Source organism: Larus michahellis, chromosome 3 (genome assembly GCF_964199755.1).
Source record: "Larus michahellis chromosome 3, bLarMic1.1, whole genome shotgun sequence".
Lineage (NCBI taxonomy): Eukaryota > Metazoa > Chordata > Aves > Charadriiformes > Laridae > Larus > Larus michahellis.
In genome coordinates, this window is record NC_133898.1 from 109875772 (window position 1) to 109900997 (window position 25226).

At 38.4% G+C, this 25226-nt stretch overlaps 1 protein-coding gene across 5 annotated transcripts in view; it reads right to left on the bottom strand.

Annotated features, from left to right (window-relative positions):
* Positions 1–231: 231 nt before the first annotated feature.
* The window catches only part of SH3YL1 (SH3 and SYLF domain containing 1), a 53592-nt gene continuing 28597 nt past the window's right edge, over positions 232–25226 (bottom strand). For all 5 annotated transcript variants that reach the window (XM_074581716.1, XM_074581719.1, XM_074581715.1 and 2 more), the window contains one exon: positions 232–823. In XM_074581716.1, coding sequence (XP_074437817.1) covers positions 624–823 — 200 coding nt within the window. In that variant the 3' untranslated portion in view covers positions 232–623. The remainder of the gene's footprint in view (positions 824–25226) is intronic.

A 25226-nucleotide genomic window follows, 5' to 3' on the forward strand; every position in this document is an offset into this window, starting at 1 on the left:
ATAAGATAAGCTATAAGAGCAGCTGAACTGCTTAACTGTTAGAGCTGTTTAAAAAAAGGTTTTTGTATACCTAACAAGGACAAACATTGTGGACCAGATCTAAAGTAGTTACTAAAAAGAACTGCAATGCCTAAAAGTGATTTTTAAAACCAAGTATAAAGGTAATTTCTTCTTCCATACCTGTGAAAAAATATCTGTGTTTAGTAAAAGTAAAGAACTCCAACTCAGAGATGGTTTGAAGCAAATTTGAGAGCATTTATTATAGAAAGAGTCCGTAAATTATAATTTAATAGAAATCAGTATTTTATCAGCATGTCTAGTTTTAAATTGTTTGTCATTTTTCTGTCATGTAAAAAATAAATCCATATAGCAAGACAGAATTGAAACTAGACACAAATTGGAGTACTTTTTATACAGCGACTTGCTCAAAAATAAAATTTCATCATAAATAGACCATCAGCTAGTGTTTATTTAAGAAATAAGAAATAAGTTTAGGGGAAAGTTAAGGTCATTTAATGCATTTCAATTCTGTGTTAGAATCTCATTTTAATAAAATCTGAAAAGTTAAAATATATTTTTCAATGTAAATATATTACTGCTTCAACATTTTCTTCTATACAAATTCAATTGTTATTTATGGCAACATAATTGGCTGGAAAGATGCCAGTTTGTCCTCCTATGCTTCCTTCCCACCAATCAAACTGGGAATCTGTTTTGGTTGTGACTGTGATTTTGTCTCCAGCTTTGAAAGTCAAGTCACCTGGCTGTTGTCCTTCGAATGAGTAAAGTGCTGTCACTTCTACTGGACTACTCCAAGAGTTTCCTGAAGTGAAAGAAATTAAATAAAAAGGAAATTACTAAACTGTACATACAGTAAGTCCTTAAATACAATATTCTTAAATGACAGCAGAAAATAGTGATAAAGACACCAAAATAATTTATCTGAGCATGTACGCTGCTGATGAAAAAACCCTCCATTTCCATTACATTCTTAGGAAAGTGAAATTTGGATTCTAGTCTACCAGCACAGTCTATTTAATAAAGTAGTATTCTATAGAAAATAAAGAACAGCGATTTTTTCTATATGCCTCATGCGGCCAAACAGAGACGGTGGGAACAAAATCAGTGTGTTGACGAAAGTGCAAGTGCTTCCGAAAGACTGCTTAACAGAACCACTTTCTGGTTTTAGTTTTGGTATGTGTTCTCTGTGACAACTTCTTCACAGAAACTGCAAAACTGGAAGCAGGGTTTTGGTTTTTTTATCAATACTCAGGATATAGGATGGTAAAATACAAAATATCCACAGCACTTCCCTTCTCTTTCCATAGGGTCTGCAGTGTCTAGGATTTTGGTGTATCTCACATGTTAAACAAAAGCCACAAAAAGTCCTTGTGGAAAAAATTGACTATGGTTCGGTATACTGGAAGTGACTTGGCTTGCATAGTGGTGCTTTAGGCCACATATACAAACGGCTTTTATTCTCTTTCCACCAGTTTCTTAAATAACTCTTTCAGTCCTTAGCTGGGGTTGGAATCATGCCATGAGTCTTCTGATCCAGTTTTAAAATCATCTAAAGTCTTGAATGCTCCAGCCTCCATTCCCGTTGACGCTTTTTTAGCCAATATTTCAATTTTTATTATTATTGAACTTTTAATCTACGTGAGTATCTTAAGTTTGCTAACAATTATGTTTGCTCTCAATTCCTTTAACTGTTTGAACTATACAAGGTAGCTGCATTTGTTTGATATTGATTTAGAAAACAGTTAAATCTCTCACATTAATGCATCTAGAAGTGAAAAGTGGAAGGTGAAATGGAAGACTAGTTAAGAGGAAATAATGAAGACATTTACAGTCTTCAGGTGGAGAGATTTCAGCACATATTGCTGCACAAATGATCGAACTTGCAAGATTAAAGGCTTTAAGCGTTAGCTGCACCTGCTTGCTGCCAAAACTGTATTGCAAAATAGAAAACCCAAGCTCTTCTTAGCCTACACACTGCAAGTACAGAGCTAGAAAGGATGGTGAGAGAAGCACTGATACAACTTCTTTTTGGCTATCTGTGGTCAACAACTGATACCCACAGAACTTTTCTTCTAGTCGCTTTTATCACTTTTATCACAAAAGAAAGAGGAAAAACACTTTTCCCCCAAGTCTCCGAAATACAAACTCTAGCCAAAAAAAGGACAGAGAGAGAAGAATAATGGATTACAAATGTATGCATAAACAGCATAGATTTTTTTTTTCCCCAGCATCCGTCAACATATGCGTTCATTCCATAGGCCAGTTCTTCCCCTTCATGATCTGTATTTGTAGCAGTCATCATCAAATGGAACAGGTTGCCCAGAGAGGTGGTGGATGCCCCATCCCTGGAAGTGTTCAAGGCCAGGCTGGATGGGGCTCTGAGCAACCTGGTCTAGTGGGAGGTGTCCCTGCCCGTGGCAGGGGGGCTGGAACTAGATGATCTTTAAGGTCCCTTCCAACCCTAACAATTCTATGATAAATAAAAAAATATTTCATCATGTGCTGGGAGAGTGCTGGTTACAGGTAAGTCGAATGCTGTCTCCCTTGATCACACAGTCCTTCTCTCTGTGTCTATATTCATGATCACACACCACTATTTCTTTTCATGCGAAAACAAAACCAGCTGAGAATCCTCATGTGCTCCACCAGTTATCCCTACCAAAAAAAGACAGCAAAACAGCTTTTCTAAATATCTTTTTCACTTTCAAACTTGAAAACCCGACAGACTGAGTATTCAGCAATTACATGATCTTCCTCCAAGAATTCAAGGATTTGATGCAGTCGGGATGATATGATGCGTTCCCATGCAAAGTGTGGTTTGAAGCTAGATATTCTGATCAGGAAAATCATAGCAAAACCCACAAAAGTAAAAGATGCTTTGACTTTCCCCTCCTAGTTTTAATTGAACAACAGTAAGAAAGTACTGTGTCTCAGGACTCTTTAGGTGCTAAGGCATGAAAACAGTTATGACTCAGTCGCATATAAAAAGGTAGAGGGGGTGTGTTTTACTCCTGTGCCACATTTAGGTGGCACACATGGGTAAAAACACAGTTTATAAGTTATGATGAAGGCTACAAATTCTTATACTTTGAGTTTTTAACCACTTGTGTTTCCATCACCTAAATGCCCAAACAGATAATTGCTCAAGGAGAATTACACTTATATATTTATAACTGCCCAAACTATGTTAATATACTTGGAAAAAACAGATAATTGACAGCACAAAAGAAGAGACTGAAAGTGCTAAAAGTGACGGTGAGAGCTTCTTTTCACTACATTCAATGGAAGAAGTCTCACCACCACTTTAATATGCTGGACTTGTAGCAATGGCCACAAGTAATAGTAATGTTCCTCCATGGCTGAACTTGCATTAAGACTGTAATTCCTCTTACACAAACCACTGCGGATACTGAAATTGGCTCAGTAAAGTAGGAAGAAAAATGAAGGGAAACTAGACACAAATTAAAGTATGAGGAGGTGGAACAAAAGAAGTGGGTGTGAGATATTAAAGTGCAGGAGTGCATTCTATGCACCACAATCATGCCTCCAATTATTATTTGCTCTCTCATATGAAGAAGTTCGTTTTATGCATTTCCCTTCCCACTTTTTGCCCCTGTGCATGTGTATCTTTCCAAACATACAGAAACGTTAAAGCTCTACAGCTGATCATGAACACCGAGTTCTGTGCCCTTGCCCCATTTGCTACCTGCTGTCGTTTAAAGGCATTTTCCTGTTTTATTCCTGCTAGCTATTTCATAACAATTCCTACTTCATTTTCCCTAGCAGCTCTTTCCCATACTATAGTTTCATTTTATGTCTCACAAAGATTCTAATCTCTCTGCTTTAATTCTGTATTTTTGTAGCATAAAACAGATAAAATGCATACTTATTGCCTCCAGATCGCAGCACCCCGTGCTTCATATTTATATGGATCATCCTAAAAAATAGGTACCTTAAATGAATGCAGTGTTATGAAATCTATCATGTATATTATAAGGGGGAGCTATTTCATGTTCTTGTTTCCCAATTTCAGTTTTACATGAAAGGGTTTTACATAAAATTGTTATAGTCAACGTGAAGATTGCTGAATGCATATATTGAAATCGCATTTGCAGCTCACACAAGATGGTGCTACAGTGCTACATACAGCATATGATACTGAAATCATTGAGATTTATGAGTATGCACACTGGAATAAAAACAAATTACATCGCGGAAAATCCTTAATTAACGGTATCTGAATACACACAGCACACTTCTACACACACAGTGGTCAAAACAGTAATACAGAAATTTTGGCTGAAGATCAATTAGTGCAGCAGCCAGCATACATATTCAGTGTTCTAGCATACATGGGTATGGCGTATGCTTGACAACAAACTGCTCTGACCACAATATCCTTTCATTTTTTTTTCATCTTTACATACCATAATGATTTGAACTTTTTGCTAAGGGCTACTGCTATGGATTAAGAACTTGATGATGTATAAACTAGAGTGAATTTATGGCCTCTTGGGTGCGCTGCAGTACCAGCCCCAGAGTGAATGAAAGAGCGATAAAGCTATCTTTAATTACAGCACATATACCGTAGAATGAAAGCCTTCTCTAGAAAGTTGCTACAGAACAGATACACTGGCTACAGTTGCATTTATCGGCTGAGGAGTGCCAGAGCCTTTCTTTGTCTTTGAGGACAACTGGCATAGACTGGCCACATACATACTAATAAATGCTCACCATCCAGAGAGGAGAGCCACATCCAAACTACCTACAAGTTTCTACACTGGAGTAACTCCTAAACCACATCTATGAATTAACTGGGAAAGTGCTCGGTGAAAATAACGGCAAGGAACTTTCTAACAACACAACCACACAGGTAACTGAGCTATAGTGCTTGAGCCCACGCCTTCACACTGTTTAATTTACTAGTAGATGTAGCCACTGTTTCACATTCTAATGTGAACCTATAAAATATTACTAAATTCATAGGCTGATTCTAAGATTTTTTTTTTTTAGGGAAAACCAGGCATTTTACGTCGTTTTGGGTTCAGCTTATTATGCTTTCAAAAACTAAATCTGAGTTGGAAGACACAGTGGTCCAGTCCAGCTGGACCAGTCCAGTGGGTCCCATATTTACTTTTACTGGCACAGATGTATCTATCCCCTAGCCACTGAATGTCTGATATTGAAGAGCTTGCAGAAGAATTATACAAAAACTGCGAAGTGCTGCTTTTGGCCAGTGACACAGCAATAAAACTGAAATAAGTTTCATGTGCTTGAGGTTACTGGTGAGATTGCTAAACATCCACTTTGCAAAAATTTGCTAATTGTCAGCAATTAAAGAGCTAGCATGATTTTGTGGGTCATGTGTGCACCTGTATGATAGAAACTATAGGTGAAATAATACAAACTGTTGCTGCTGGTTTTGGGTTCATCTAAACCATATTAAAGAACTTGCAAAAAAGGAGTCCTGTGACTCAACTGTCACTGCCAATGAGCCATCTGATCAAGGGTACTGATGACTGATAGGGTAATCCTGTTGTTGACTGTCCATATATTATGCACTTTCTACTAAGTCTCTACTTCGGTAAATGAGCTGTGGGTCTGGTTTCTTTTGAAGTTGAAAGGTTATAGCATTGCTTCCATTGGTACACAACATACCATATGAAAACGTGATTGTCTAGGTAGATATATTTTTCCTGGAAACTGAAGTCTCTCTATCTTACTCAACTTTTTTGTGCAACCTTTAGAATGCATGGCTATAATTTTCGTTAAAAATCAATCTGAATGACCAACGCATTCAACATACTAACTTCTACTTTCTCTGTATTTTGTAAATAAGTAAAGAGAAATGACTGGAATTGCCACACTAAATGTTAAAAGTCAGATGAGTCTCCAGCATCAGAGACAACAGAAGTTGTACAGTGCTGGCATAAAAGCTCCACCAAAAAGCGTCAGCTTACAGAAAAGCTGTAATAGAATTCTCATTGCTTAAATGGAGACCTAGAAAACTAAGCAACCACATGAATGCTGTTTGTGCAGTAGAAGTAAGAGAAAACCAACAAACAGACCAAACGATGGAAAACAACTAATGGATTTAGGCAGATGCAAACATCTATGCTTTTAAAAACAAGTATATCAAGTATCAAAAAGGTTTACTATCACTAGTACAGTGTTCAGAGACATTGAAAGCCTTGCGTAATGCTCATAGGTTTAGGATGAGAGCTGTAACTAACAGTGAACAGAGAGAAATCTTAGTTCTTTACCCATTATGGGACCCTGGGCTTTTGTTTGGAAAGAATTAGTATTGAGCTTATAATTCGAGTTCAGGAAAGAATCCAAAGTAGGCTGAAGAGCTAGGTTAATTACTGGGTCCTGCAAATCTCTTTAGTAAAAAATGACAGTTGGTGCCAGCAACAATGAAGACTTTACAGGAGAATTTTAATAGCCACCCTCAGCCAATGGTCTGGACACCACCACCTGAAGATACAATTGTGAAGGTAAATACTGTGCTTGTATACATATGCTAATTATACAAAACTGCCTGAAGGATGTTCGCCCCAAATGATGATATTAAAAAGGAAGACTATTATCAGGTCCCAACTGGACACATCAAAGAGGAAGAGAACCATTAGCTTCATTCAACAGCTTTACCTGAGCCAGCAACATGTCATTGCAGCAAAGAAGGCAAACAGTATCCTGGGTTGCATTAGGCAAAGTATTGCCAACAGGTCAAGGGAGGTGGTCCTTCCCCTTTACTCAGCACTGGTGAGGCCCCACCTAGAGCGCTGGGTCATTTTGAGCTCTCAGTATGAGAGAGACATGGACATGCTGGAGAGAGTCCAGCACAGGGCCATGGGGATGATGAAGGCACTGGAGCATCTCTCCTGTGAGGGAAGGCTGAGAAAGCTGGGACTGTGCAGCCTAGGGAAGAGAAGGCTCATCAATGTCTACAAATGCCTGAAGGGAGGGCGGAAGGAGGATGGAGCCAGGCTCTTTTCAGTGGTGTCCAGTGATGGAAGCAGAGGCCATGGGCACAAACTGAAACACAGGAGGTGCTATCTGAACATCAGGAAACACTTTTTTAACTGTGAAGCTGACTGAGCATTGCAACAGGTTGCCCAGGGAGGCTGTGGAATCTCCATCCTTGGAGGTATTCAAAAGCTGTCTGGACATGGTACTGGGCAACTGGCTCTTGGTGGTCTGGCTTGAGCATGGGGGTTGGACCAGATGATCTCTAGGGCCCCCTTCCAACCTCAACCATTCTGTGATTTGGTAAAAAACTTCACAAACAGACTTTTGAAACATAGAGCTGAAGTACCCACATCTCCAAAAAGAAGTTTGTGCAAGCAGGAGAACCTGTACTACCAGAACAGATTGTGTGTGCTCATAACCCATACTACCTGTGAGAGGGGATGTGCATGAATGTAAAGCTTTGTACACATAATACTTGATATGCATGCATGACTGGAAGTACAATTGAAACTTTGGAGGTTGTGTTTAGAAATCTCAGGTGTTTATGAACTTTTTCTAGTTGTCTAATATTGTGATTTATTTGCTGTAATGCTGATATTGATCCTGAATGTATACTTCACAGATTATTAGTTAATTAATCTGCCATTAGTGAATTCATAACGCACTTTGATCCTGATTTTGGTTTAAGCTACTGAGCGGTCTTTCCCTGTGGCACTTCTTCCAAAAGTGTCTTCTCCCACCGCAAGGATTAGGCTGAATGGCTCATGGCCATCACTAAACTTTGACTAATAATTATAATGAAAGAACTTATTTAGCTGCTGGTCTGGTAATGAGAGCCAGTATGGGTTGTGATGATAAAGCTAGACTGAGAGCAGGAATTCAAATACGTAATAAAAAGCTAAGCTCACTAGCAGTCCCATGAGAAGCCAGGATGGCTGTTCTTTTTTGCAAAAACATACCAGTTTAGCCTAGGACTGACAGAGCAACTGGGCTCCGATTAGGGTTAAGACTAGGATCAGAGTTTAATAAAGTAAGGGGCTGAAGAGAAAGATTCATTAGTGGACAAGCAATATCAGGAATGAGATAAGGCATTAAACGGCAAGAGTAAGTATCTTACAGATACTTCTGTATTTGCTGTGCTCATCACCAGACAGAGCTAGATCTGGAAGCTTAAATATAACACTGGATCCTTGAAGGACAGGTGAGGGACAGAATAAGAGCAAGAAATGTCTTGTGGCTCGTTCTGAGGTGGATACGAGTTACTGCATTACAATCAGCGTCAGCTTTAAGGGTGGAACTTAGAGTATGTTTGAGTGTGAGTTTGAGTGTGGAATCCAGTCAGGAACAGTTATTCAGCTTCTGCAGTCACTGTTAATAGGAGTTTGAACCGGCCCAGTTCTTACAGTGATTACTGCTGCCCCTTCTCTTTCATATTTTCAGACTAGAAGCTTATTGAGCTATATTTTGGGTAGGATTTGGGTAGGAATTGCGAGCACCAGAGAGACAGATTTTCTGCTGGATTCAGCACACTGTGCATTAGAATGTGGAAGGCAAGGGGTGGGCAAAAGAAATAGCACGTAGCAAATTCTGAAGGCATCAGGGTAACTACTAATGACAAGGATAGCTTCTAAATTAGTGCTAGGGCTTCATGATAGTAGGAACTAAAGGCCCAAAATTTGACTTGAGGAATGCACCAGCATTGGGCCACGATGATGCCTAAAGGCAGGCAGAGAAATGGCTTAAGTTTAACTTCAAAGTAGGTAGGTGAATCACTAAGTTCAATTTGTAATACTCACAAGAATGTGATGAAAGCTGGATCTGGCAGAGCATGCTTTTGGTCCTGTTTGAGCTCAAATATACTTTACCTAAGAGTCAGTGAAGGAATGTAACAGATGGGCAAAGTGATAGGGCAGGAAATTAACTTGGAAGCAAGAACTGAATCTAGATGAGAGTAAAGGAATATTGAATTTGCAAAGGTCAGAGAGATGGATGTTGCAACAATTGAATCATACAGGACAAAAGTGGAGATGGAAAGGCTGCATCTTTGAAATGGTATTCAGACAACAATTTATAGGACTCATTGCTTAGGAAGTGAGAACTTCTAATGAAATTCAACTTGAAGATCACATGTGCTCTGCAGTGGTCAGCAACAGGTAGTTTCAGATTCTATCTGATAATTTTTAGTTCAAATTCATAATTAGTTAACAAAGGAGTACCAGCGTAAGGCAGAAAGAGATGGATCTGGAACAAAGGTAGTTAGGAGTTGTCTGCAGAAAATGTTATCTAGCAAATGAAAAGGGACAAAGAATAGCTAGCTGGTAAATCTTAAAAGAAAAAATAGAGGTCTGATAAGGACTCCTTCTCAATGACACACTGGAAATATAGATGTAACGGCAATTACAGACATAGCCCAGCAATGGAATTCAGGGAGCACAAGGATTACCAAAGAAAACAGAAAATGACAATTAATCTATCTAACAGGTTAAGGAAGGATGGAATGTGATTTCTAATGCGTGGTTATAAAGAGGTCACCAGAGACTTGGAAGCAACAGTTACATTTACATCAATGAAAGGTCAACTGCCAGTCTGGCCCTGTCCACGCTATTAAACTCCATGTCTCCAAATCAGAGTAGCTTCATTCATATTGACTACTGGGGACAGTCTCTGGCGCATGCTAACTTCCAAACTACTAAGGACAGCCCACTACCTTTCCCAGATCAAAATCACACCAGGAACTGCTAACAATTTAATGGAATAAATTATAAAGTTTCAGTGCCCAAGCACATTCCCTGGCCACGTTTAATTTATCAGCACAGACAGAGTCAATGGCTTGAACTGGATGCAAGAGAGACTGCTTTAAAGAGGGTCCAGCATAGTACTGAACAACTCCAAAACAACAAGATAAAAGATTAGGTAACAGCAATGTGATCAACTATGGGCTTTATAAGATGAAAAAGTACAAGATGCTAACACTGGGAAGAGATATTGCGGGATGAGATTGAGAGTTTAAGGGTCAAAAAGAAGTGTCAAGGTAGGATGGATACCTGGGACAAACAGAGAGAGAAGGGATAAACGCTGAGAATCTTCTTCATCTGTGAAAGCTGTAAAGTTTAGAGAAGATATGAGCTGAGGATGAGTAGAACTATCATATCTGTATTAGTATCCTCCAGAAAGATACCCAGTATGGACTGGTAAGAGGCGACAAACACTGGTTAGGATCTGAAGAATGGTCAAGTAATGCAAATACAGGTGAGACGGGGAGCATGTAACTAAAGAAAGCACATTCTCTGAGACTTAGGTTGGAGTCTGGTGTGTTGCCAGACACTAAACCACTCCTCTTTTTGCCCCTATTAGTCATCTGGGGAGGCTATTTCAGAGCCATACTCCTCCAGTAGGTAAAAGAGCTTTCTTAATGTCCAGCTTCAACTAATTCACTACTAGTTTACATCTATTTTTTTGTTTGTCAACATTGGCCTTTGGCTGAAACCATTCTTTCTTGCCATTTACCTTCCTTATGCTTTATAGTCAAAAAACTTTTTTTTAAACCTTCAGACTGTTACACTAAAAATGACTTAGCCACCTCATATCAGTGACTCCTTGCTCCACCCATTGCACTTATTCTTCTCCGCATCTATTCAATTTAACTTAATTTTTCTTGAAAATGATTAAACAGAATATTACCATCAATAAGAGGCCTGTAGATAACCGACTCCTCGCACTCTACCATTAAGGGCAGAGCTGTTTAAATAGAAGGATGACAGAACTGAAGGAACAGAGAACTCATTTTGTAGAGATCATGGATTTATTTCTGAATGCAAACACTGAAAGAAAAATTTGGAATGAATCAGCACAGGAGACTGTCAGAACAGATTTTTTGATGAGGAGACAGCCATGAATGAAGAAATAAGCAAAGAAAAAATGGAATGGGAAAGAGAGCAGAGAACACTGCAGGAACAGCCACAGAAAGCTGAGGTACAAGAATGGGAGAGGTATTACTGACATAGCAGAGCCCCTCTTTAAGGTGAAGGCTGAGACAAAAGGTTCTGCAACCAAAGCTGCAGAATAGGCAATAAAACTAGACAACACAGAGCTAACTGGTCAAATGCATTTAGAAGAACGGTAACGAAATCACAAAAACTAATAATGAAGATTCAGAGAAATCAAAATAAAGGGGATGTGTACCTAATTTAAAGAAACTTCAATATAGAAAGATACAGATTTTGAATATGAATGGATGTATTCCAAATCCCAGAACTCGAAAGCCACAGCCATATTAGAATTCAACATAATACAATATTAAACACAGATGTTACTCATTAGTTTGATGATCATTAATACAACAGAAAGTCATTACTTATATGAACTGTTTTAATATTAGTAGGTTTTGAAAGGCGAGAAGTCTCTGTGTACAATAACGGAACCTGCTCCAAGGCTACTGAAGACAGAAAAAGGAAGCTAGCAAACAGAAGATGAGAGTGATGCAAAGTTGGGAGGGAAAACGTCTTTGTGATTAGTGCACTTATCTGTTCCCTGACCATAAGAAGAAATACCAGCACATGAATTAAATGGTGCAGCTATTTCAAAGAGACGAAGGAAACAGGCCTAAAACTGACCTGTTGATATTAATTTAAAAAGCAGTTAAGAGCAGCATTAATCAGGTTGATGTCAAAGCATTAATTGTGTGCTGGACCACCAATACGGAGAGAGAAATTGGACAGTGTGTTGTCTGATATAAAGCTAATTCTTCAGCTCTCTTTTCTCCAAAGGATTATGAGCTGAAACTACTGATTATGTCAGTGATACAGCACCTTTTCCAAGAACGAGGCAAATCCGATGTCTTGGTTATGTATGATCAGTCATACTGGGGAGTATCTACCTTCTACTACACCTAAACTTACTCTCTTGGTTTCTATTATATTTTACGTCTATTTCTGAACTATTATGTAAAACAGCAGCTACAAAAATAACTTCTGAACGTAAAATTATGCCCTACAGAGATTTGATTTCTCAGGTGAATATGTCAAGGATACTCAATGAAGCATTGGAAGGGAACTGAGAGGGAGTGGGTGGAAGAAAGATGCAAGGCTTAGTGCTGGATTTTTGAGGAAACCACTCATTATTCCTACATGCCAGTTTCCTGCAAGCTGTTCAATCCTTTTATTTTAAGGATCTCATGCCTTACGTCACTACTACATTTTGTAGTTCCTTTTAAGGAAGAGTTTTAAAACAAGAATGAATACTAGTTTTAAATTCAAGGTATGGGAATTAACAGTGGTTTTGATCATAACGATTCTGTGTCACACTCTAAACAACTGAAGACACGCTTTGTTGATATTTTAAGAGACAATCTTAGAAATAGTTCAGTTGTCTGAAAGCATGCATGCACACGACTAAACTTGCCTCCTTAGAAACAAAACAATGGAAACTATTTCATTTATGTTATGAACAGTCAAAAATGCACAGAATACCTCTGAAAACACAGAAAAAGATACTCCAGGGTGTAAAGAAATAAAGCTACAAAAGTACCAATTGTATGTTTATTACAAACTACATGCACACATACCACAAAAAAAATTTTGTTATAACTAATTTTTCCACTCAGAGTTTAGAAAGCAATCAAAATGTTGATAACTGCAACAGAAAACAGTGTTCTGTTATTGAAATAGAAAATATATGGCTTGCAATGGATGTTACTACCAGTTTGAGTATTTCCTCAAATTTAAAAACTTCTTGCATATATTGTGTGATTCCTTTATTAAAAAGGACTGGCTCATTTACTTCATAGAATGTAAACAGAGAAAAAAAATATTTCCACAGCGATGTTATAAAATACTGAAACAATGCTGCCTCAAAATATCCACTTTATGACCACATGCAATAATAAAACCATGACAGATATAGCATCCTGTCCCATGTGACTTTTTGGAAAATTGGTATCTTGGAGATTAAGACCTCATTAGGTATAATTATATAGTTATAATTCATAATGTTTTACGGATGCAGAAGTTTAATGCAAGTAACAGTCCATGCTTTAATGATATTTGAATTCCGAGGCTTTACTTTTCATAAGTAGTTTCTAACAAATACTGTTTAGGTAATGTGAACTTTGGCTCAAAGCTGGGGCTTAGACCCACAAAGGTGATGTTCACATCTAGGTTGCACAACAGTTATATCAGATTACTGAATTACCTAGGTTACAATGTCATGATAAGCATAAACAAAATACCTTATAATGTTAAGATTCACTCACTGGGCACTTATTAGGCAATGTCCGTTCTCAGGCTTTATCATTCACTATGCCTGGTGATAGGCCCAGAGCAGCAGCACCTTTGGAAAGTGAAAATTGTTCTGTCTTTAAAGACTTAAGATGGAAGTGAAGCAAGGAAAGTCAGAGAAAGGATGAAAGGAAGTGCCATATGAGTTACTACACAGAGGAAAAGAAGGCAGTAAACTAAAAGATGTCATGGCTTTCTTCTCTCAAGACAAGATGAAACATCATCCAGGGGGAGTTGGGCAAAAGGGAGTAAAGCACAAGCATGTTACATACTGGGACTCTGAAGAAATGAACTTTTCAGGTCCTGTATGGCAACAAAATATTACACATGCTAATGCCTGCTTAGAAAAAAAGTCTGCATGCAACTCTCATTCAGAAAGAAAAATAGTAGCCCCAGTGTACTCTAAATAAGAGAAGTCATGAAAATAATTTCAGTTCTTGAATCACACCAGTTTACAGATCAGGTTTTTTTTTTTTCAATCTGGTGTGCTTCATTTTCCATATTCTTAGACCACATCTCTCAGACTTTAACCTAAGAAGAAAGCATTTTATCTCAGCTTCTAGAGCAAAACAGGTATATTCTGACTCACAAATTTCATTTCAGTTGTTTCTGGACAAATTACAAGCCAAGTGTTTGTTCAGTCTTACAAGTGAAATCTCAAATGTCCTATCCACATTAAACTACTAATTTCCTTAATGGCCTTTTTTATTTTGTTTTTTAAACGTAGACTCATCTCAAAAAACCCGCAGCATACACAAAACAACAACCTCAGATCTCACTGAACAGATGTTTGGGAAGGCCTAAATATGCACGGTAGATTTGACATTTTATATCTACAGGTACTAATCTGCTATAATCAGATATAAGCATAAATCTTCCTGTACAGATACTTGAAGTATGTCATATGCCACCATTGATCCAATTAATCTCCAATAATGCTCATCTGATCAAAGGTCAGGAGACATGATATTCAGCAAATCATGCTCAGAAGAAATAATCTCTTGCCTTAGCTGTTGTTTTGCCACTAACTATGGCTTGTTTTGGGTAAGTAAACAAAACCACTTGTCTTTCTCTACTTTCTGAAAAAAAGCTTCTTAAGATTCTCAAAGTAAATAAATTCAACATTGAAATCTGAAAACAATTCCTTCTTCGTAACTAGAAAACAAGGATGGACTTTTTGGGGTAAGTGACAGTGCAGTAAAGCAGTACCCTTCAAACGTAGGCTACACAGCCCTGCTCTGAAGAGGGAGGGCAGGCAACAGTTGCTCTGCTCTATTCTACAATCACTTACAGGCAAATAAGCGTCTTCTATCCAGAAGACCTGATGTCTGTTCTGTTGTAGCAGCTGCAGATTTAAGGCAATTTCAAAGCATTCAAGGTACTCTGGATAATATTAAGGAAGGCCTGTGTCATTCCAGGAACTACACTCTTTAATACCTCTTGGTACTAAATGTACACCCCAGGTCTGGAAAGGAGTGCAACCCCAAATGTTAAGCCCTCTTCCACTCTCATGGGAACTGTCTCAGCGAACCCTATTTTCTGAATTAGTTGCAAAGCTAGGCATTATGTATTACTTCAACTAGGTACTTTGCCCAGGTTTCCAGCATTGCAAAGCCCTCCAGTTGATTTCCGGAATGAATTAATAACGACGTTCTCTATCACTAAAGAAATGGTGGCTGGAAAAAACTATTCCATGTTTAATACTTTTTGTTAAAGACAATACAAAGCAAAGTCAGCCACAGATGTTCCATACAAGGTACACTACCCTCAATTTGTCTGCAGAGCCTCAACAGATTCATCATCAGCTGCAAATCTGTATGCATGGAATGGAGGTATTGTACCCACTTTTCTAATAGACACAAAACCCAGAAAAAGGCTCAAGTATTTTTGAACTCCTCCACATAAACTGGAAACAAGACCATTTCAAAGCAGCTTCCATGTCACCAGCTTGTGTCACTACTGAACAGTGTCACATCTACCAAACAAAACCAGTAGTTTCATCGGTAGCTGAGACAGACCTTAAACTGTAAAGTTTAAGTTATTGTGCAAATTAAGCTCGTTCAGTATGAAACATATTTCACTGTTTTTGAGTTTCTGGCCTACTAGGGAACATGCTGGCTCATCATCTTCATCTGCTGATGGAATGCTTTCTATCTTTGTTTCAGCACACTCAGCTTTTGCATTAAAGAAGTGCCTTTTTTGTCAAGCATCTGTGGATGTATTCGATATTTAGGATATAAAAAAACCACCTCCTGCTTGCAAGAGTCAATTCCATAGCAGTACTTTTGCTGATTACTTTTTGGATTTTTCTGCCTTTTCAAAAAACATTTAAATTTTCATTCAAACTGAAATGGTCAAATAAACTATATCAATGTCAAGGGCTTTATTATGTTCAAGACTACATTAATGCAAATAGTGCCTGTGCTGAAATCATACTGCAGAAGCTGAGATGCAATGCTAAGCATAACCTTCATATTCTGAAAAGTACAGTACAGTAACGAGAACTAAGCACTGTTTTATTCAGGTCAAACTGACAATTTAGGAATGATTTCCAGATATTTTATTATGTTGACAAGTTTCTCCGTGTTTTCTCTACAGATAGTGAGTTAACATCTCAACCTGAATACATGGTCTTTATATTTTGCTTCTCAAATCTCTGTACTGTCAGATTCAAAGCCCAACTTAATTCTATTGTAGCTTCTGCCAGTTTCTTAGGGTAATGTTTTGTGAAATACTGATTGAAAATTTTTTCAACCTTGCATGGAGGCATTGCGTATTGCAACTTGCAACATCCACCCTCATGAGGATGAAGCATCTTGGACTGCCACCACGACTCAACCTGTGTTCACATTACGCTTCCCAGGCTGGAACAGCCAACCAACCTTCACTAAATACTCATTACATCAGTCTGCCAAAACGTACACAGTTATGACAAAGTTCATGAAATGGAACAGTAAACAGTTCTGCAATTTTTGGATAAAATTTAAGACAGTATTGACAGTATTCTTTGTACTTTTATGAAATGATGCAATGCTACATACAATGCTTTTCGGTCAACTGAAATATTGGATATATAGATGCTCCTTCAAAAGAAAAAGCTTATAGTAACTGCATTTGCAAAAATAGTATCTCTTAGTTCAAATGTGAGGAAATTCTGTCTTGCAGATGGGATTCAGACACTAACTCCAATTTGTCCAGTGTGCAACAAATATGAAGGCAGATTTTTATGCCAACAGAACCTCCAAATTTCTCTGCTGCCCTATACCCAGCTGTACCACGAATCTCCAATTCTTTCTCATCCTTTTGCAATAGTTGACAAACGTCAGAACTGGTTGAAGGAGTAGGGAAGAAACAGTCTGAACTTTATGGCAGGGACTAATACATGAAAATTGTACCAGAGCAAGTTTTTCCCTTCTATTTTTCCTTATAGAAGAGTTTTCTATTTCCTTATTTTTTATTTTCTTTTGACACCTTCCTTGCTAAATAGCAAAGGATCTACGAAGAACATAGACATGCACCACTGAGAGGAAAGGGTGAAGAGGGGTACATGAAAAAGGAAAGTATTATCAGAGTCTTCCTTTAGCACTTAGTATAAAGTTCAGTATGCTTCTGGGAACAGATATGCAGCATTTCCTCCCATCTCCTTCCTGCCTCTCACCAGAGGTAAGGGGAATGTTGGGGACTATGTGGAAATCAGGATGTTCTCAAGCATGCAGTTTTCAGATGTGGTGAAGTTTCTTGTCCCTGCTGTCAAAATGGATCTGTAAAGCATCTCCCTGCTGTTACTGCAAAACGATCTCCATTTCTTAGATCAGTATTAGCTTTCATCTCAAGTCAATCAAGCACGGGGCATTTTGCCGCAGTCTGGATAGAAATCCTGTATATCTATCACTTCCTTGAGGTACTCAAAAGTCCTGTTTGGCTTCTATTAGTATTAACGAAGCAGAAGCTCCCATACTCCCGAAGGCTTTTCTAGATAAATAGACAGGAAAGCTATTTAAACTTGCTTTTGTCCTACTACTTGAAAAATACAGAAAGAAAATATTATCTAATGCAGTACACAGCTTTGAAATAACTTTTTAAGCATATTTATGAAATATATGCTAAAACATTAAGCTGCATGCTTTGCAAGGGCCTCAGAAAAAAGACTTTAACCTATACCTTTTAACATTTTTATGTTCACATGAACAATTTCACATTTTAACTGCTGTGAATCAGAATTACCACCTTAATGGTGCTTTACACTTAAAAAATAAGCGTAGATTGCAGTGAGATTTTCCTATGATTTAGCTCTAATTTCCTAATTTTTATTCCAAGTCATTAAAAAGCGCCAAGGAAAAAATATTGCCAGTATATCTGTTTCGTATTTAGCATAACAGCTCTCTGCCAATGCATGCAAACATCAGAAAGACCCGGATTTCATCCTAGCACGCTTGACCTCAATCTCTCTGTGCCTTGTTGCATTTTGAGCTAGCTGATTATAGGAAGTAAGTTATTTGTTCCAGTGTGACCAGTGAAGTCCTGCATGCTACATATTTTCCCCTCAGTTTGCCACAGCATAAGCCGTAAGCAGATTGGTTATCTGACTTATTACATTCATAGTAGTAATAGTACAATCCTAGTAAAAGTGAATCAGGGATAAAAATAGTCTCAAAAATAATTTCCTGGGATTTCCTGGGTTTGGTTAGTATTAAGAAAGAGCTCATAATAGCAAGAAAATTAATACTGTGGGGGACCACCAGATGGATGTTTTATTTTTCCAGTAACTAAATATAAACATGTCACAAGCCTTGCCACGAAAAACACAAAAATAGACCAAGCTTAGCTAAAACTCTTAAAAACAAACAAACAGACAAACAAAGGTACCTTTGGTACTTTGCAGGGAGTTAACTTCATGTTCACTAAAGCAGCAGACAATGTCATGAAGGATTATGACAGACACATCATATATCTCACTTTGTAAAAATATTCTCAAATAAATACCTATAAGTTATTTTGAGCTGTCTTATTGATTTTACAGTTTATAATCTGCTAGAGTTCCTCCTCAAATTATAGTATAGAAGGAACAGATTACTGCACAGCTTGATGAAGGTTCTTGCTTACAATGTAAAGTAGTTCTACTTCATCCTATGGCAAGTCTCTGCCTTTCTTGGAAAAGGAGTAATTAATGAACTGAAGAATGAAAAGTGGCTTTTTTTCAGTTACAAATATACAGCACACATCCACAGCAACTAAAGAAATATGCACATATCTGATTTTATCCAATTTTGTTATTTTGATTATTTTATCCAGTTTTCAATTAATTATTGAAATCATCTTTTATTCACCACAAAAAATGTCTACTCCACTTTCCCGTAAAGACACACAATGGGAGAAAAATTTCACTAACCAGTTAACTTCCTCATACACAAGAGTGAGTAACAGCACAGAAATATCACAGGAAAACATGGGAAATTCAACTGAAAGAATGGCTTCCTTTATCAGCTCTCCATGAGGTAGATTATTCTATTTATCTTTGAGTTGTCATACCCCCATTAATGAACTGACTTTTAAAAGCGTACAGTCTAATGCCTATGAAAATGACTCAGGGTCAACATCTCTGAAATATCAGCCAGTCTCAGTGACAGAAATAAATCATGTTTCCATGGATGATTTCATTTCCAGTTCAAAAGAAAAATGCATTTTTCCCCCCATTGTGAGGCATAGAGTCTTCCTCCATCCTTAAAAAAAAAAATAGCTTTGGATTCCTTCTCCCTTCCAGGTCTATACAAATAACATAGTACAAAACACATTTTATAATCTTACTTAACTAAAAGTTAAAAGCTTTTCATTCATTTTCACTACAATGCAAGTTGGCAAATGAATCTTTACAATGATGACACCATTTTAAATTATCTTGATCCAGAACAGACAGAAAGAAGCAAAGACTGCAATACTTACAATATTCTAGAAAGACAGACTTTAAACATTTGCTTTCTGACAACAAAGGAAAAGCAAAAATTCAAGTATTACACTGGGAAAAACTTAGCCTTAGACTACAGACATACCTCAATTTTATTGGCTCAAAACTGGTGTAATACTTTAACTTTACTATTGTGGTGCTTTGTTTTAATTACAATAAAAATGCCCAAGCCAAAAGTTGTTCATCAAGAGGAGATTTGGGGCACGCTCAGATTTCTCTTACAGTGTACTTGTCAGAATTTTTTTGTCAGTGGGTATTTCTAAATGTGGAACTGCATAGGTTTTATAAATAGTTGTACGTTAGACTTCCAGTTAAATTTGAGTTGTTCCAAAAGAGTACTAATTTTTTTAAAACTAAGTTAAGAGAAGCACATCAGAAAAATAAATCAATTCCTTCGATACACATTTAGCAAAGCAAGACTATTTTAAAGTTGCAAGCACATAGAGTGATGCTCTCTCTCTGCAGCCCTAACTAAAAATCCCATTGTTTCACTACACTGTGTTTAAATAAGCACTACAGGTAATTAAATGTACTAATTAATGTAGAGACAGCTAGAATGGTGTCCACATTTCAGGTTACATTTTTTCTTTTCCCTGTGTTTGATCAGTATTATCCTACAGGCTGTTAGCTGTAAAAACAGTATCACAAGTCAGATGGAAAGTGAACTGCTGCAGGACAGGCATGCAAGTAAAATAAGTGAAACAGAAGGTGAAGTCACAAGTAAAAATTATGCTATTGCCCTCAGAGAGCTTCAAACCAGATTTTTTTTTTTAACATTTTTTACATCAGAGGCAGTCTATGGATTCTTAGTCCATGTAATTGTGTTGGCTTAGTTAACATGTTTTGACCTGGCCACAAAAAAACCCCATAATGTACTAACAAAAAGAAATTCACATACAGACCGTCAAGTTTCCTTGACAAAATACATTTTGGGAGGCATGAAAAGCTGTCTTGGAACTCTCACAGCAAACAGATTTTCATAGATCTACTATTAGTGACCAAGGATGAGGAAAAGGCTGAGGTACTTAATGCAGTCTTTGCCTCAGTCTTCAGCAGTAGGACCAGTTGTTCCCTGAGCACCCAGACCCCTGAACTAGAAGACAGGGATGGGGAGCAGAATGAAGCCCCTCTAATCCAAATGGAAATGGTGAGGGACCTGCTTCAGCACCTGGAGGTGCACGAATCTATGGGGCCGGATGGGATCCACCCAAGGGTATTGAAAGAGCTGGCGGAGGTGCTCGCCAGGCCACTTGGTATCATTTATGAGCAGTCCTGGACAACCGGGGAGGTCCCAGCTGACTGGAGGTTAGCAAATGTGACACCCATCCACAAGAAGGGCCGGAAGGAGGATCCAGGGAACTACAGGCCAGTCAGTCTGACCTCGGTGCCTGGGAAGGTCATGGAACAGATCCTCCTCAGTGCCATTACACGGCACATGCAGGAGAACAGGGTGATCAGGCCCAGTCAGCATGGGTTTGTGAAGGGCAGGTCATGCCTATCAAACCTAATATCCTTCTATGATAAGGTGACCCACTTAGTGGATGAGGGAAAAGCTGTGGATGTTATCTACTTGGATTTTTGCAAAGCTTTTGACACTGTTTCCCACAGCATTCTCCTGGAGAAACTGGCTGCTCATGGCCTGGACAGGTGTACTCTTCGCTGGGTAAAAAACTGGCTGGATGGCCGTGCCCAGAGAGTGGTGGTAAATGGAGTTAAATCCAGTTGGTGTCCAGTCACAAGTGGTGTCCCCCAGGGTTCGGTGCTGGGGCCGGTTCTCTTTAATATCTTTATCAATGATCTGGATGAAGGGATCGAATGCACCCTCAGTAAGTTCGCAGATGACACTAAACTGGGCGGGCGTGTTGATCTGCTTGAGGGTAGGTTGGCTCTGCAGAGGGATCTGGACAGGCTGGACCGATGGGCTGAGACCAATGGTATGAGGTTCAACAAGGCCAAATGCCGGGTCCTGCACTTGGGACACAACAACCCCATGCAGCGCTACAGGATTGGGGCAGAGTGGCTTGAAAGCAGCTCGACAGAAAAGGACTTGGGAGTGTTGGTGGACTGCCGGCTGAATATGAGCCAGCAGTGTGCCCAGGTGGCCAAGAAGGCCAACAGCATCCTAGCCTGTATCAGGAATAGTGTGGTGAGCCGGACTAGGGAAGTGATCATCCCCCTGTACTCGGCACTGGTGAGGCCCCACCTCGAGTACTGCGTTCAGTTTTGGGCCCCTCGCTAAAAGAGGGACATTGAGGTGTTGGAGCGTGTCCAGAGAAGGGCTACAAAGCTGGTGAGGGGTCTGGAGGACAAACCTTATGAAGAACGACTGAGGGAGCTGGGGTTGTTTAGCCTGGAGAAGAGGAGGCTGAGGGGAGACCTTATCACCCTCTACAACTGCCTGAAAGGAGGTTGTAGAGAGATGGGGGCTGACCTCTTCTCCCTGGTGACAAGTGATAGGACAAGGGGAAATGGGTTCAAGTTACGTCAGGGGAGGTTTAGATTAGATATTAGGAGACATTTTTTCACTGAAAGGGTTATTAAACATTGGAATAGGCTGCCCAGGGAGGTGGTGGATTCACCATCCCTGGAGGTGTTTAAAAAAAGGGTAGATGGGGCACTTAGGGACATGGTTTAGAAGTGGCTCTTGTCAGGGTAGGCTAAAGGTTGGACTCGATGATCTTAAAGGTCCCTTCCAACCTCAACAATTCTATGATTCTATGATTCTACTGAACGATCTAGCATTCATAGATTACTGAAAGAAAAACTGAGATAATCTCTGAAATTATAGAGAACTCGGCAAGACCTGATTCCTGGAGAACTGTAACCAGGAAAAGCAGCATCTCCAAGAGGGATTTAGTTTACACAAATTGAGTTTACCACGACCTCATGGTACCACCTAATCAAAAAGGATTGATATTGTCTCAACTCTTTTAACATAGAGGAGCAATATGTAAGAGGGTTAAAATAACTAACTAACAAAAAAGGTAAGAACTGGAATTTAGTCCACATTCATTATGCCTTTTTGGAGCCGAAATCCTATTGATCTCAGTGAGCTCACATCTCGGGATTTGCTATTTGTAGCACTATTTAAAATCTGAGAAGGAGGAGAAAACGACTTATGACAAAGAGCTCATCAATCTGTTTAGCAATCAAAAGAGAGATCAAGGAAGATCAAAAGGTGATTTGATTACAGCACAAGTGCCTCAAAGGGAACAAGAGGGGAACAAAAAACGCCTCTGGGTAGGAAAGGGCTCTTTTAATATAGTGAAGAAAGCCACAACAAATACCATCATCTAAAAGCTGCAGACAAATTCATATGGAAAGGCGTGAATTTTTAATAATGAGGTTGACAAATCGCTCAAACCATAATTGAAGGAAGGAGGGGTTTTTTAGCTTCTTAAAAAAGGTGTCAGATTTCTCATCTGCTTCCGTGTCTGTCAGTAGGCTTGATATAGCACATTTTTCAGTATGAAAGAACACAAATATATGCCTAGTGGGGCAGTAACAATTTCATATTATTTTCAAAGTGAAAGATTTCTGCTGAAATAACTAGTTACAATTAATATTTTGTTGTTGTTTGGTTTTTTTTGAAGTTTTACGGTAATCAAGTTTGGGTGTGATGATTTTATGCACAACAGTCTTAAGCTTTCAATGTCTGCAGATAGTAAATTTATTTAATTCAAAAACCCAAAGAAGACGGCACACATTTTCCCCAAGATAAAGTTAAAATTAAAAATATTTAGTTCAAGTACTTGTGGAAGGTAAGAAAGCCAGTGTTTCTGAGAGAAATCTTAAAAAAAACCCTTGAACACTTAGGCTTTACAGGCACAAGTTCTTATGAGTTTCTTAAGAAATCATACGACTGCTTAAATGATGCAAACAGCATCATTACTTTCTCCTAATTATGACAAAATACTTGCACTGTTACAAAAACAAATGCTTTTGTGTTTACGACGAGCATTTTATCTTACAGTATGGTAGCCATAGACCCACCCTCTTGTTCATAAACATTCCTGAAAGGGAACACATTACTGAGCAGAGGCAGAATGAAGCACTACGCAAGTATGCATTTTCGAGGCCAGAGAACTCAAGTCCATGGTGATTTTTGATAGCTGTGAAAGAACAGTGTTTGGAAGGAAAAAATTTTTTGCATCTTCATCCCCATTCCTGTCTCAAGCCCGTTTCCTGATTGTTTCAGCATCTTGGCAATTTAAAGTGATTCTTTTCCAAACATGTGAACCAATCCTTTTCTGATTAGCTGAGCTGAAGAAAGTGAAAAAATATCTGACTTCTGATTCTGAACAAACTGCCTGTTAATGATTAAGTTCTCACAAACGTTCACTTTAACCCAGCTCCTGCTTTTACTAGCTATTCCTGCTGCTACCAGTTCAGTTGGGAAACCACATCACTGCAACGTTTTCAGGATTGTACAGTATTCAGCAAACTGTTAGGAGGACAGATGGGTAAGTCAAGTTAACCATATATCTACAGTTTTGGTAACTTGCTGCTCCATGGCACAACCCCACGCAGATATAGCTAGAAATCGTAACACTAATGAAACACTAGTATCTAAGATTAGATATTCTAGTGTGACAATATCAACCAAATGTATCTGAAAAAATTGTCCTAATAAAATAAACTTCTCCTGAGTCCCCAATGCCCAAGTAGTCCACTGAAGAACCACAGGTCATTTATATTACAGACGTGGAACAGAACTCTGCAGAAACCTTCTATCCAGATAAAGTAAAGTTAGATCATGGTAATAAAACTTGGAACGATCAGTCAGCCCATTTATTAGATTGTACAACATAGAGGGGACAAGTAGAAAAATGAAGCTGCAAATCCCTAATTCTAGTAAGGGAGAAGGCATGAATGTTCATACTCATAAGTAAATCTCATATCTTTATCTGAGCAGTCTCCAGAAAAATCTCTACTACTGTAGAAACTTCACACTTCATTGAATCACGATAACTGTATCAGCTATTAAGTTTTTTTTTTCCCAGAATTGCAAAAGGTGTCTGCAAATCATTATTTTTTTAAAATAAAATTTGTCTTATTTCCAATTTTCTGGAAACATTTTAAAGCATTACTGAACCTCAGTTTACAACTAAATGCATTACCTTAAGTATTATTCAGTTACATGAAAACAATCTACTTGTATGACAGTTCAAGTATCACATTATCAGTTTAGGAAAACATGTTTTTCATTTAACATTCTTCTTGCATTTGAAATAGGTTATATTACATTACCCATCTAGATAATTCAGGTCCACATAAAATAATTAAAAATGTTTTATCCTCAAGACCAGCTCTTCTTCCATCTAATAAGAAGAATTAATGTTTCAACCTTTCTACTACTTTTGTAACTGTTGCAAAACCAAAGCCTCATAACACAACGCCAACCTCGCTCCTCCCCACCCAAAAGCAAGTCACTACTGGCAACCCAGACAAACTTGCTGCTCAACATCAAACTCTATCCCTGCACCAGCCATTATACCTAAAATGTAGCTTCCTAAAGATTAGTTTCATTCACTCTTCTATTAGTTATCTAAAAACTCTTTTTTTTAAACTAGAAAGATGCAAAAAATGTTGAACATTTTTTCCGGATCACTGTAGAACATCCATTACAGCAACTAATCCTGCAATAAAGATTGGGAAGTATGATCTGTAGCCTCTAGGCAGCTCAGTTGAAATCATCTGGACTATAAATAGGGATGAAGAGATTCTTGACAGGAGGTATGGCCTTAAGGCTCCTTCTATACCATCACCTAGCATTACTACATCCCTTGTTACTGATGTGAAAGGGACTGCAACCCTTTTCCAGCCTCCCACCAACGTGCACGTAGGTTACGGTATTGAGACACTCAGGGGGGAACCAACTTCAGCCTTGACTTTTCCCCGTGATAATAACAATTCTTTGGCTTTTAGAAACATATAGTGTTTCTGTGGATTCAGATAGCATTTGAACTGTTACCTATGGAAATACAATCTGCAAT